This window comes from Pseudophryne corroboree, chromosome 6, assembly GCF_028390025.1.
Source record: "Pseudophryne corroboree isolate aPseCor3 chromosome 6, aPseCor3.hap2, whole genome shotgun sequence".
In the NCBI taxonomy this organism is placed as follows: domain Eukaryota; kingdom Metazoa; phylum Chordata; class Amphibia; order Anura; family Myobatrachidae; genus Pseudophryne; species Pseudophryne corroboree.
The window spans coordinates 825384297-825399011 of NC_086449.1; the positions used below are offsets into that span (position 1 = coordinate 825384297).

The 14715-nt window shown below is 49.1% G+C and overlaps 1 protein-coding gene across 4 annotated transcripts in view; it reads left to right on the forward strand.

The window, feature by feature from the left end:
- The window catches only part of TBXAS1 (thromboxane A synthase 1), a 66158-nt gene that overhangs the window by 35838 nt on the left and 15605 nt on the right, over nucleotides 1–14715 (forward strand). For all 4 annotated transcript variants that reach the window (XM_063929251.1, XM_063929253.1, XM_063929252.1 and 1 more), the window contains exons 2-4: nucleotides 11137–11241; nucleotides 13088–13181; nucleotides 13375–13427. In XM_063929251.1, coding sequence (XP_063785321.1) covers nucleotides 11159–11241; nucleotides 13088–13181; nucleotides 13375–13427 — 230 coding nt within the window. In that variant the 5' untranslated portion in view covers nucleotides 11137–11158. The remainder of the gene's footprint in view (nucleotides 1–11136; nucleotides 11242–13087; nucleotides 13182–13374; nucleotides 13428–14715) is intronic.

A 14715-nucleotide genomic window follows, 5' to 3' on the forward strand; every position in this document is an offset into this window, starting at 1 on the left:
TTGACGGCATGGCGGTTGAACGCCGGATCCTGAAGGAAAAGGGCATTCCGGAGGAAGTCATCCCTACGCTGATTAAAGCTAGGAAGGAGGTGACCGCAAACCATTATCACCGCATATGGCGAAAATATGTTGCGTGGTGTGAGGCCAGAAGGGCCCCAACGGAGGAATTTCAGCTGGGTCGATTTCTGCACTTCCTACAGTCAGGGGTGTCTATGGGCCTATAAATTGGGTTCCATTAAGGTCCAGATTTCGGCTCTGTCGATTTTCTTCCAAAAAGAACTGGCTTCACTGCCTGAAGTTCAGACGTTTGTTAAAGGAGTGCTGCATATTCAGCCCCCTTTTGTGCCTCCAGTGGCACCTTGGGATCTCAACGTGGTGTTGAATTTCCTTAAGTCACATTGGTTTGAGCCACTTAAAACCGTGGAACTAAAATATCTCACGTGGAAAGTGGTCACGCTGTTGGCCTTGGCTTCGGCCAGGCGTGTGTCAGATTGGCGGCTTTGTCATGTAAAAGCCCTTATCTGATTTTCCATATGGATAGGGCGGAATTGAGGACTCGTCCCCAATTTCTTCCTAAGGTGGTATCAGCTTTTCATTTGAACCAACCTATTGTGGTGCCTGCGGCTACTAAGGACTTGGAGGATTCCAAGTTACTGGACGTAGTCAGGGTCCTGAAAATCTATGTTTCCAGGACATCTGGAGTCAGGAAAACTGACTCGCTATTTATCCTGTATGCGTTCAACAAGCTGGGTGCTCCTGCTTCAAAGCAGTCTATTGCTCGCTGGATCTGTAGTACGATTCAACTTGCACATTCTGCGGCTGGACTGCCGCATCCTAAATCTGTAAAAGCCCATTCCACGAGGAAAGTGGGCTCTTCTTGGGCGGCTGCCCGAGGGGTCTCGGCTTTACAACTTTGCCGAGCTGCTACTTGGTCGGGTTCAAACACGTTTGCTAAATTCTACAAGTTTGATACCCTGGCTGAGGAGGACCTTGAGTTTGCTCATTCGGTGCTGCAGAATCATCCGCACTCTCCCGCCCGTTTGAGAGCTTTGGTATAATCCCCATGGTCCTTACGGAGTTCCCAGCATCCACTAGGACGTCAGAGAAAATAAGATTTTACTCACCGGTAAATCTATTTCTCGTAGTCCGTAGTGGATGCTGGGCGCCCATCCCAAGTGCGGATTGTCTGCAATACTTGTATATAGTTATTGCCTAACTAAAGGGTTATTGTTATGAGCCATCTGTTCGTGAGGCTCAGTTGTTATTCATACTGTTAACAGGGTATAGTGTCACGAGTTGTACGGTGTGATTGGTGTGGCTGGTATGAGTCTTACCCGGGATTCCAAATTCCTTTCCTTATTGTGTCAGCTCTTCCGGGCGCAGTTTCCTAACTGAGGTCTGGAGGAGGGGCATAGAGGGAGGAGCCAGTGCACACCAGGTAGTCCTAAATCTTTCTTAGTTGTGCCCAGTCTCCTGCGGAGCCGCTATTCCCCATGGTCCTTACGGAGTTCCCAGCATCTACTACGGACTACGAGAAATAGATTTACCGGTGAGTAAAATCTTATTATTTATACTGTATGTAGGGACAGGCGCCCCCCTTATTTATACTGTATGTAGGGACAGGCACCCCCCTTATTTATACTGCATGTAGGGACAGGCGCCCCCCTTATTTATACTGTATGTAGGGACAGGTGCCCCCCCACCCACTTATTTATACTGTATGTAGGGACAGGTGCCCCTCTTATTTATACTGTATGGAGGGACAGGCGCCCCCCTTGTTTATACTGTATGTAGGGACTGGCGCCCCCCTTATTTATGCTGTATGGAGGGACAGGCGCCCCCCTTATTTATACTGTATGGAGGGACAGGCGCCCCCTTATTTATACTGTATGGAGGGACAGGCGACCCCCCTTAATTATACTGTATATAGGGACAGACGCCCCCCTTATTTATACTGTGTGTAGGGACAGGTGCCCCCCTTATACTGTATGTAGGGACAGGTGCCCCCCCTTATTTATACTGTATGTAGGGACAGGCGCCCCCCTTATTTATAATGTGTGTAGGGACAGGCGTCCCCCTTATTTATACTGTGTGTAGGGACAGGCGCCCCCCTTATTTATACTGTATGTAGGGACAGGCGCCCCCCTTATTTATACTGTATGTAGGGACAGGTGCCCCCCCCTTATTTAGACTGTATGTAGGGACAAGTGCCCCCCCTATTTATACTGCATGTAGGGACAGGCGCCCCCCTTATTTATACTGCATGTAGGGACAGGCGCCCCCCTTATTTATACTGTATGTAGGGAGAGGCGCCCCCCCTTATTTATACTGTATGTAGGGACAGGCGCCCCCCCTTATTTATACTGTATGTAAGGACAGGCGCCCCCTTATTTATACTGTATGTAGGGTCAGGCACCCCCTTATTTATACTGTATGTAGGGACAGGCGCTCCCCTTATTTATACTGCATGTAGGGACAGGCGCCCCCCCTTATTTATACTGCATGTAGGGACAGGCGCCCCCCTTATTTATACTGTATGTAGGGACAGGCGCCCCCCCTTATTTATACTGTATGTAGGGACAGGCGCCCCCCCTTATTTATACTGTATGTAAGGACAGGCGCCCCCTTGTTTATACTGTATGTAGGGTCAGGCACCCCCTTATTTATACTGTATGTAGGGGCAGGTGCCTCCCCTAATTTATACTGTATGTAGGGACAGGTGCCTCCCCTAATTTATACTGTATGTATGGACAGGTGCCCCCCCCCTTATTTATACTGTATGTAGGGACAGGCGCCCCCCCCCCCTTATTTATACTGTATATAGGGACAGGTGCTCCCCCTTATTTATACTGTATGTAGGGACAGGCTCCCCCCCCTTATTTATACTGTATGTAGGGACAGGCGCCCCCCTTATTTATACTGTATGTAGGGACAGGCGCCCCCCTTATTTATACTGTATATAGGGACAGGTGCTCCCCCTTATTTATACTGTATATAGGGACAGGCGCCCCTCTTATTTATACTGTGTGTAGGGACAGGTGCCCCCTTATTTATACTGTGTGTAGGGACAGGTGCCCCCCCTTATTTATACTGTATGTAGGGACAGGAGCCCCCCCTTATTTATACTGTATGTAGGGACAGGAGCCCCCCTTATACTGTTTGTAGGGACAGGTGCGCCCCCCCCCCTTATTTATACTGTATGTTGGAACAGGAATCCCCCCCCTCCCTTATTTATACTGTATGTAGGGACAGGCGCCCCCCCCCTCCTTATTTATACTGTATGTAGGGACAGCCCCCCCCCCCCCCCTTATTTATACTGTATGTAGGGACAGCCCCCCCCCCCCTTACTTATACTGTATGTAGGGACAGGTGCCCCCCCTTATTTCTCTTACGTCCTAGAGGATGCTGGGGACTCCAAAAGGACCATGGGGTATAGACGGGATCCGCAGGAGCTTGGGCACACTAAAAGACTTAAGACTGGGTGTGAATTGGCTCCTCCCTGTATGCCCCTCCTCCAGACCTCAGTTAGACTTTGTGCCCAGGAGTGACTGGATGCACACTAGGGGAGCTCTACAGAGTTTCTCTAGGAAAAGACTTTTTGTTAGGTTTTTTTATTTTCAGGGAGACCTGCTGGCTACAGGCTCCCTGCAGCATGGGAGTGAGGGGAGAGAAGCAGGACCTGCTTCTGTGAGTTTCAAGGCTCTGCTTCTCTGCTACTGGACACCATTAGCTCCAGAGGGTTCGATCACTTGGTGCGCCTAGCTGCTTGTTCCCGGAGCCACGCCGTCACCCCCTCACAGAAGACAGAAGAAAGAAGTCGGGTGAGTATGAGAAGACCAGAAGACTTCAGGACGGCAGAAGACTTCAGTGACAGAAGGTACAGCACAGCGGTCACGCTGTGCTCCATGCTCCCACACACATCACCAACGGTATTCACTGGGTGCAGGGCGCTGGGGGGGGGCGCCCTGGGCAGCATGCTACTGGAGTTTTCTTAGCGGCGCAAAGATTGTGGGTGCCTCGGCACCGAGTACAGACCCCCGCCGGCATCTTTTACAAATTTGAAATTGGCGGGCCGAAGGGCGCCGGGAAGGGGGCGGAGCTTCGACCCGCAGCTCACCGGCGCCATTTTCCCTGCAACACGCGGCTGCAGGAGAGAGACGCTGCGGGGACCTCCACGCTTCTCCAAGTAACGGGGGGCTTGTTCTGAGGGGGGCCGCAGTGTTGGTGCTTATTAGTGGTGTAGGCAACGCTGGGTACATATATCGTGTTTTGCGATATATGAGCGCTGGGGTGTGAGCTGGCATACTCCCTCTGTGTCCTCTATCTGGGCTTGGTTGTTAGACCTGTCACCTAGCAGGGACTTTCTGTGTGTTGTGGTGTGTCGGTACTGTGTGTCAACATGTCTGAGGCGGAAGCTTATTCACCTGAGGAGGTTATTGGGGGAATGTATGCGGGGCTAGAATTGGGAATGTCGACGCAGCCGACACCGGATTTGTTAGCATTACTCAGTACATTAAACTCGAATATAACTTCCTTATCAAAGAGGTTAGATAGTCTGAGGCGCAGACCCAGGTGTGGTAAAAGTCCATGGAAGAGGCTTTGTCTCGGGTGCAAACCCCATCTGGGTCGCAAAAGCGGCCATTTAATCAGGTGGTAGATACTGATACCGACACGGACTCTGATTCCGACATCGATTTCACTGAGGCAGCGTTACATCCCCGTTTGGTTAAGAGTATTCAGTACATGATTGTGGCTATAAAAGATGTTTTACACATTTCTGATGAACCTGCGGTTCAGGAAACAAGGATTTGCTTATTCAAAGAAAAGAAACCTGAGGTGAAGTTTCCCCCATCTCATGAGATGAATACTCTGTGTGAAAAGGCTTGGGAGTCGCCGGATAAGAAATGGCAGATTCCCAAGAGAATTTACATGGCGTATCCTTTTCCCTCTAATGACAGGGAAAAATGGGAGTCGTCTCCAAATGTTGATAAAGCTTTATCTCGTTTGTCTAAGAAAGTGGCGCTTCCGTCTCCCGACACGGCAGCTCTCAAGGATCTGGCGGATTGCAAGCTGGAGACGTCTTTGAAGTCCATTTTCGCTAATTCGGGTGCATTACTCAGACCCGCTGTGGCGTCGTTATGGGTGAGTAGTGCTATTGCTAAATGGGCTGAAAATTTAGCTAATGATATGGATACTCTTGATAAAGATAATGTTCTTTTGACCCTTGGTTATATCAAGGACGCTGCAGATTACCTGAAGGATGCGGCGAGGGATGTTTGTCTCTTGGGATCAAGAGCCAATGCCATGTCGATATCCGCCAGAAGGGCCCTGTGGATCCATCAATGGAACGCTGATGCCGACTCCAAGAGGGCTATGGAAGCGCTACCCTTCAAAGGTAATGTCTTGTTTGGGGACGGCCTGGCTGACCTGGTCTCGACCGCGACTGCGGGTAAGTCCTCTTTTCTTCCTTATGTTCCCACACAACAGAAAAAGGCACCACATCAACAGATGCAGTCCTTTCGTCACAGTAAATACAGGCGTGGAAAAGGTTTGTCTTTCCTCGCCTCAAACGGTAGAGGACGGGGAAGAAAACTTCCTGCAGCCTCAGGCGCACAGGACCAGAAGTCCTCCCCGGCTGCTACCAAGTCCACCGCATGACGCTGGGGCTTCCCTGGGGGGGTCCGAACCGGTGGGGGGCCGTCTACAAAATTTCAGTCAGGTCTGGATTCAATCAGGCCTGAATCCTTGGGTACTAGAGATCGTGTCTCAGGGATCTGGAGTTTCAGGAGTTGCCCCCTCACCGGTTCTTCATTTCGGCGTTACCAGTAGTTCTACCGGACAGGGACGTGGTGTTGGCAGCAATTCAAAAACTGTGTCTACAGAGGGTCATTATTCCCGTTCCCTCGTCGCAGCGGGGGGAGGGGTTTTACTCGAGCCTCTTTGTAGTGCCGAAACCGGACGGTTCGGTCAGACCAATTCTAAATCTAAAATCCCTCAATCCATACTTGAAAGTTTTCAAGTTCAAGATGGAATCCCTTCAAGCTGTGATCTCCAGCCTAGAAGGGGGGGATTTTATGGCGTCAGTCGACATAAAGGATGCCTACTTGCATGTCCCGATATATCCTCCGCATCAGGCTTTCCTCAGGTTTGCGATACAGGATGCTCATTACCAATTTCAGACGTTGCCGTTTGGGCTTTCCACGGCTCCGAGGATTTTCACCAAGGTCATGGCGGAAATTATGGTTCTTCTTCGCAAACAGGGGGTTTCAATTATCCCATACTTGGACGATCTCCTGATAAAGGCGAGGTCCAAGGAATGATTGCTGAGAAGTGTGGAGGTGTCTCTATCGGTTCTGCGACAACACGGATGGATTCTCAATTTGCCGAAATCCCAGTTGACTCCGACCACTCGGCTTACGTTTCTGGGCATGGTTCTGGACACGGAGTTACAGAAGGTATTCCTTCCAGAAGAAAAGGCTCTGGAATTGCAGATGATGGTCAGAGAACTTCTGAAGCCGTCGAGTGTGTCGATACATCATTGTACTCGGGTTCTGGGGAAGATGGTTGCGGCGTACGAAGCCATTCCATACGGCAGATTTCATGCCCGCGTGTTTCAGTGGGACTTGCTGAGCAAATGGTCCGGGTCTCATCTACACATTCACCGGAAAATAAGTTTATCTCCCAGAGCCAGAATTTCTCTCCTGTGGTGGCTACAAGCTCATCACCTTCTGGGGGGACGCCGATTCGGTATCCAGGAGTGGGTACTTCTGACAACAGATGCAAGTCTCCGGGGCTGGGGTGCAGTCACCCAAGGAAGAAACTGCCAGGGAAAATGGTCGATCCAGGAAGCTTGTCTCCACATAAATGTTCTAGAGTTAAGAGCCATTTACAACGGCCTGCTCCAAGCAGGAAGTCTTCTTCAGGGTCGACCGGTCCTGGTACAGTCAGACAACATCACAGCGGTGGCCCATATAAACCGGCAAGGCGGAACAAGGAGCAGAGCGGCAATGGCGGAAGCCACAAAGATACTTCGCTGGGCGGAACAACACGTCAGCGCACTGTCAGCAGTTTTCCTACCGGGGGTGGACAACTGGGAAGCGGATTTTCTCAGCAGACACGACCTCCATCCGGGAGAGTGGGCTCTGCACCAAGAGGTCTTTGCAGAGGTGACAAGACGCTGGGGAATTCCGTTAATAGACATGATGGCGTCTCGGCTCAACAAGAAGCTCCCGAGGTGTTGTTCCAGAGCAAGGGACCCACAGGCAACGGCGGTGGACGCCCTGGTGTCTCCGTGGGTTTTCCAGTCGGTGTATGTGTTCCCTCCTATGCCTCTCATTCCAAAGGTGCTGGGGATCATTCGTCGAACAAAGGTTCAGGCGATTCTCGTCGTTCCAGACTGTCCAAGAAGGGCCTGGTATCCGGATCTTCAGGTCTTACTGGTGGAAGATCCTTGGCCGCTTCCTCTAAGGGAGGATCTGTTGTTACAGGGTCCATGCGTGTTTTTCGGACTTACCGCGGCTGCGTTTGACGGCATGGAGGTTGAGCGCCAGATCTTAGCTCGTAAGGGTATTCCCAGGGAGGTTATTCCAACTCTTATTAAGGCTAGGAAAGAGGTTACGGCGAAACACTATCACCGTATCTGGAGGAAGTATGTTTCCTGGTGTGAGGTTAAAAAGACTCCTGTGGAAGATTTTCACTTGGGTCGTTTTCTCCACTTTTTACAGGCGGTGGCCTGAAATTGGGTTCCATCAAAGTGCAAATTTCTGCTTTGTCTATTTTCTTTCAAAAAGAGTTAGCTGCTCTCCCAGAGGTTCAGACTTTTGTAAAGGGTGTAATGCATATCAATCCACCGTTTGTAGCGCCATGGGACCTTGATGTAGTTTTGCGGTTCCTCATGTCTTCCTGGTTTGAACCTTTGCGGAAGGTTGAGTTAAAGTTTCTCACTTGGAAGGTGGTTATGCTTTTGGCACTGGCATCTGCCAGGCGAGTATCGGAATTGGCAGCGTTATCTCATAAGAGTCCGTACTTGGTTTTTCATTCGGATAGGGCGGAATTGAGGACTCGTCAACAATTTCTGCCAAAGGTGGTTTCGTCATTTCACATTAACCAACCTATTGTAGTTCCGGTGGCTACGGAAGAGGTGGCGATTCCAAAATCTCTGGACGTTGTAAGAGCGTTAAAAGTTTACGTTTCTAGGACAGCGGTTACTAGGAAAACGGAAGCGTTATTTGTTTTGTATGCGGCCAGCAAGGTTGGTCATCCTGCGTCAAAACAGACTATTGCACGCTGGATTTGTAGTACGATCCAGCAAGCTCATTCTTCGGTGGGGTTGCCGGTGCCAAAGTCGATGAAAGCCCATTCTACCAGGAAGGTGGGCTCCTCTTGGGCGGCCGCCCGAGGTGTTTCGGCACTACAACTTTGCCGTGCGGCTACTTGGTCGGGTTCAAACACTTTTGCAAAATTCTATAAGTTCGATACCCTTGCCGATGAGGACCTGGCGTTTGCTCAGTCGGTGCTGCAGAGTCGTCCGCACTCTCCCGCCCGTTCTGGAGCTTTGGTATAATCCCCATGGTCCTTTTGGAGTCCCCAGCATCCTCTAGGACGTAAGAGAAAATAGGATTTTGGTACTCACCGTTAAATCCTTTTCTCCTAGTCCGTAGAGGATGCTGGGCGCCCGTCCCAGTGCGGACTGTTTCTTGCATTATATATATCTTTTTCTTACTGGTTAAGTTAGTTTTTACACAACTTGTGTATTGGGTTATTGCAGCTGGTTGCTGGAGTTTTATGCATACTGTTATCTGGTTTGGTGTTATTCCGGTTGTACGGTATGTTATGGTGTGGGCTGGTAATTTGGTAGCCCTTAGTTAAGACAAAAATCTTTCCTTGTAATGTCCGTCTCTCCTGGGCACAGTTCCTATAACTGAGGTCTGGAGGAGGGGCATAGAGGGAGGAGCCAGTTCACACCCAGTCTTAAGTCTTTTAGTGTGCCCAAACTCCTGCGGATCCCGTCTATACCCCATGGTCCTTTTGGAGTCCCCAGCATCCTCTACGGACTAGGAGAAAAGGATTTAACGGTGAGTACCAAAATCCTATTTTATACTGTATGTAGGGACAGGCGCCCACCCTTATTTATACTGTATGTAGGGACAGGTGCCCCCCCTTATTTATACTGTATGTAGGGACAGGCGCCCCCCTTATTTATACTGTATGTAGGGACAGGTGCCCCCCCCTTATTTATACTGTATGTAGGGACAGGTGCCCCCCCTTATTTATACTGTATGTAGGGACAGGCGCCCCCCTTATTTATACTGTATGTAAGGACAGGTTCCCCCTTATTTATACTGTGTGTAGGGACAGGCGCCCCCCTTATTTATACTGTGTGTAGGGACAGGCGCCCCCCTTATTTATACTGTATGTAGGGACAGGTGCCCCCCCCCCCTTATTTATACTGTATGTAGGGACAGGCGCCCCCCTTATTTATACTGTATGTAAGGACAGGTTCCCCCTTATTTATACTGTGTGTAGGGACAGGCGCCCCCCTTATTTATACTGTGTGTAGGGACAGGCGCCCCCCTTATTTATACTGTATGTAGGGACAGGCGCCCCCCCCCTTATTTATACTGTATGTAGGGACAGGCGCCCCCCTTATTTATACTGTATGTAGGGACAGGCGCCCCCCTTATTTATACTGTATGTAGGGACAGGCGCCCCCCCCCTTATTTATACTGTGTGTAGGGACAGGCGCCCCCCTTATTTATACTGTATGTAGGGACAGGCGCCCCCCCCCTTATTTATACTGTATGTAGAGACAGGCGCCCCCTTATTTATACTGTATGTAGAGACAGCTTCCCCCCTTATTTATACTGTATGTAGGGACAGGCGCCCCCTTTATTTCTACTGTATGTAGGGACAGGTGCCCCCCCTTATTTATATTGTATATAGGGACAGGCGCCCCCCTTATTTATACTGTGTGTAGGGACAGGCGCCCCCTTATTTATACTGTATGTAGGGACAGGTGCCCCCCTTATTTATACTGTATGTAGGGACAGGAGCCCCCCTTATTTATATTGTATGTAGGGACAGGTGCCCCCCTTATTTATACTGTGTGTAGGGACAGGTGCCCCCCCCCTTGTTTATACTGTATGTAGGTACAGGCGCCCCCCCCCCCCTTATTTATACTGTATGTAGGGACAGGTGCCCCCCTTATTTTTACTGTGTGTAGGGACAGGCGCCCCCCTTATTTATACTGTATGTAGGGACAGGAGCCCCCCTTATTTATACTGTATGTAGGCACAGGTACCCCCCCCCCCCCCCTTATTTATACTGTATGGAGGGACAGGTACTCATTATTCTTATTATTAATATCCTTTATATGGCGCCACAAGGGTTCCGCAGCGCCCAATTACAGAGTATATAACCAAATAAACAAAACAGGAAAACGGCGACTTACAGTTGAAGACAATATAGGACAAGTACAGGGTACATAAACATCAGGTGACACTGACATAAGTATCAACGTGGCAGAAAACCACGGGATCTGGTGCAGTCGAGGATTATTAATGTAAGAGAAGGAAAAGCACAGATGGAAGAGGGCCCTGCTCGCGAGACCCTACATTCTAAAGGGGAGGGGCAGACAGACAATTATCTCAATTGTTTTGTGGCATTATTTGGAATAGAACACGGGTGAAATGACCAATCTAGCGCTTAGTCCATGTACTATAGCAATATAAACTCTGCATTGTATAGGGATATATATTAGAATTAGTTGTTACAGTGTCTCTTTATTTCCGGAATGACTGAGTGGCAGCTCAGTGTAATTCGGCCTCTAAAGATATCGCTGGAGGTTGTTTATCATGAGCAGAAAGCTGTCGCTGTTCTGTATATATACTGTATGTATAGATATGTGGATATATATATAGCAGGCGGGGAGGAAGTGCTTCTGTGCTGGGAAGACTTCTGCGTAATGATAACAGCCTCCTCATCTGATTATATACAGTGTTTACTTCCCGCGTTCCCCGCTCTCCTCTGCGCTGAACCACGTAAATATTTATGGAAAAATGCTGCTTCATCCTGTGTCGTTGTGGGGGCCGCGGAATGCCCCCTCTGCCCCCTGACTACATATCCCCTCTGTCACAGGGTCTGACGGGACAGAGGAGACATGGAGGAAGCCTGGATGGAGAAAGTGGACTGCTGCAGCGTCACCTGGGCGCTCGTTGCTGGGCTTCTGGGTCTGCTATACTGGTGAGTACCCCACGTCCAGTCTTATAACGTATTGTCTGAGACATGTTCTGGGTCTTATCCAGACGTCCCCATTCTGTACTGTGGTGGTTTTACTAGGTAGTCACATGATTTACAGGTGACGTGTTACGCCCCGTGGAAGAGGCCGCAGGTGTGGTACCGCAGGTGGGGCGTCTGCATTGAACCAGTTAATTTGGCAGAAAACGTTGTATACAACACAAACATTTGCCAGAGGGGTTTTATTATTTATGTAAATATATTACAACGGAAATACTGCTGCGTCCTCGCTTACTGCCCATATATCGTAAGACACGTGTTTAATGTCCGCATACATCTGGCGCTGCTATGTAGAAATGGGAAATCCTCTCCCATAGAGCGTCGGTATAAGTGTAGTTTAGTGACACATTGCGGTTCTGTGCCGCCCCGTACAGACTTTTTTTTTTTTTTTTACCGTAAATAATATTATATAATTTTATTTTGACAAAATTGTCCCCTTGACACCATTTACAGATAGGTTTCCAAGTGTATAGAGTCCCCCAATTGGCTCAAATATTGGGGTCAGCCCACAATAGGTCTTCCTCCGCCGTGCATCGTCTCCTCAGATTACGGACTATTTTATTGCTGCACAACCTCAGCCATGAACCATTTAGGAGGGAAAACGGATCTATTTAGCGACCCGGGTATTTGGCCTCCTGGAGCACAGGTGGAAGTGGGAGTTGAGTTGAACAGTTACGAAACTCTCTCTTAAATCGCTTTCCTTTTAAGAAGAAATGTGCAATCGGGTTTGTGACGGGAAACTAGAGTTTGTCTGTCACCCGCAGCCCAGAATTTGGATAGTGAGTCGATAGTCCCCTTTCAGGACCCTCCTCCATATACAGGTGTATTGTGACACTGCTTATATACATGCATTGGCACTCGTAATCCCAGTGTCCAGCAGTGTCTGCTCCCAGCGAGCCATAGGTAGCCCTGTTCCAGAAGCCGTGACCCCTTGCAGCCGTCCGATGAGACAGGATACCTGCCAGTGCTATCTTCCGGCAGACAGAGGGTTAACTCCTAGGGCAGAACGCACCGAGGGGCTTCTACTGCCTGACCTCACGCTGGCTTTGCCGCAGGATGATAGTAATACGTGGAGACAGGCATGAACAGCGACCCACCGCGTCTGCGTTACAAGTTGCCCCATGCTCCGCGGTATCCAGCTGTGAATGCCAGGTTGTGGCATTTCCCTGTCTCTTCCCCTCACTTCTCACCACACTCTGCCCCCGTATAGCTGCGATGTGAACTCTCCGTGCCCCCTCGTCCCCTCTGGGTACCTGTCTCCTGTATTGACGCATAAGCATCTCTCGTTACCCGGCCAGACCATTCTCTGGGCAGCAGGAAATGCATGTTAACCTTCTGCAAACTGAATTTCAGGCCTGGAGCAGTTGGTTGTTGGTGGTGTTCTCTTTTCCACATCTTCCTATGGATCAGAATGCATTTGTCTGCAGTGAACGGGTGACCCGCGGGCCGGGCTTTGCTATTGAGCGTCAGTGAAACGCGTAGGGTTTGGGTCATTTTACACAGTGCTCCACATTTCCCAGCAAGTCTGCATTTCTGGTAGCGGAGATAAAATGAGACTGCAATGCAACAGCGCCACCTAGCGAACAAATGATCGTGAATGTACGTCTACTGAACATGTATGTGTGAAATAAATGTAAGACACCTTTTGTATGAAGTAACCTGTATTTTTGGAAGTTGTTGCACAAGGTGTTGCAGGCGTTCTACTTCTGTGACTGCTGGGCTGTAGGTTCTAGGGCCAGCGAGGCCTCTTTCCTTTCTGCCCCCTATTACATAATGAGCTCTCTCCCTGTAGGTACTCTGTGTCTGCGTTCTCCCAGCTGCGGGAAATGGGGATAAGACATCCTAAGCCCGTTCCTCTCATCGGGAACGTTCTGCTCTTCCAGAAGGTGAGATTTTCCTCTGCCTGTGTGCCCTGGACATGTCTTATGTCCCCTGAAAAGCTGCCAGTTTGTGTGTTACGTTGTAGTAGTCAGGATTCCGGCCAGGGGTAGGCGTTACGCATGCCGTATGTCTTAGGCCGGGGTTCTCCCTCTGCCAGTCTGCAAAGTGATGATGATAAATTGTGCTTTAATTCCGCAGGGAGTCTGGGATGGCACAAGTGAAATCCTGCGGACGTATGGACCAATCACTGGGTGAGAACCTATAATCTTATTCCGCTTCCCTCTGACTCTATTCAATACTCTAATGACAGATGCGCACAGTAGTATGTCATACGTTTAGTAGCATAGTTGAGTCTGTGATATGTTTGCAGGCTCTCCGTAGATTTCGAACAGACCTGAGGGGGCCGTGTGTAACGGGCCACCTCCTCTCAACTCCCCCATATTACCTTGTGCCGACAAGCAGGATCCTCCTCCCCCCGCAGAGCCATTTCCTAGTGATATTCGGAAATTGGCGCATGCGCACAGGAGAGCAAAGGCTCTGGCATGGCGCCATAATCTCTGCTTTTACTGAGCGGCGCCATGTATCCAGAAACGTCACCGGGAAGATGGCACCGCAGAGGAGGAGGGTTGCGATTGCCGGCACAAGGTATATATACTTTGTGTGCAGGGTGTCCGGTGCGGAGCAATAAAATACATGAATAGAAATACAGCAACTTCCACCCCATGTGACAAAGCCGTGACCACCTACAAAAGAGCACTCGAGTGGCTGATATAAAATACAGGGAGTTCTTTAGTGACCAATATACAATTCAGGGAGCTCTCTAGTGGCTGATAATGCAATACAGGGAGTGCTCTAATAGCCAGTATACTATACAGTGAGCATTCTAGTGGCCAGTATACAATACAGTGAGCTTTCTAGTGGCCGATATACAGTACAGTTGCCATTTTAATGGTTGATATACAATACAGGGAGCTCTTCTGTGACTGATATACAATACAGGGACCATTCTAGTGGCCAGTATACAATACAGTGGCCGATATACAGTACAGTAGCCATTTTAGTGGTTGAGCTACAATAGAGGAAGCATTCTAGTGGCCAGTTTACAATACAGTGAGCATTCTAGTTGCCGATATACAGTACAGTAGCCATTTTAGTAGTTGAGCTTATAATACAAGAACCATTCTAGTAGCTAGTATATATTACAGGGACCATTCTAGTGGCTGATATACAATACAGGGGCCATTCTAGTGACCAGTATATAATGCATAAACCATTATACTGGCATATATACAATACAGGGGCCATTCTAGTGACCAGTATATAATGCATAAACCATTGTACTGGCTGATATACAATACAGGGGCCATTCTAGTGACCAGTATATAATGCATAAACCATTGTACTGGCCTATATACAATACAGGGGCCATTCTAGTGACCAGTAAGAGAATGCATAAACCATTGTACTGGCCTATATACAATACAGGGGCCATTCTAGTGACTAGTATATAATGCATAAACCATTGCACTGGCCTATATA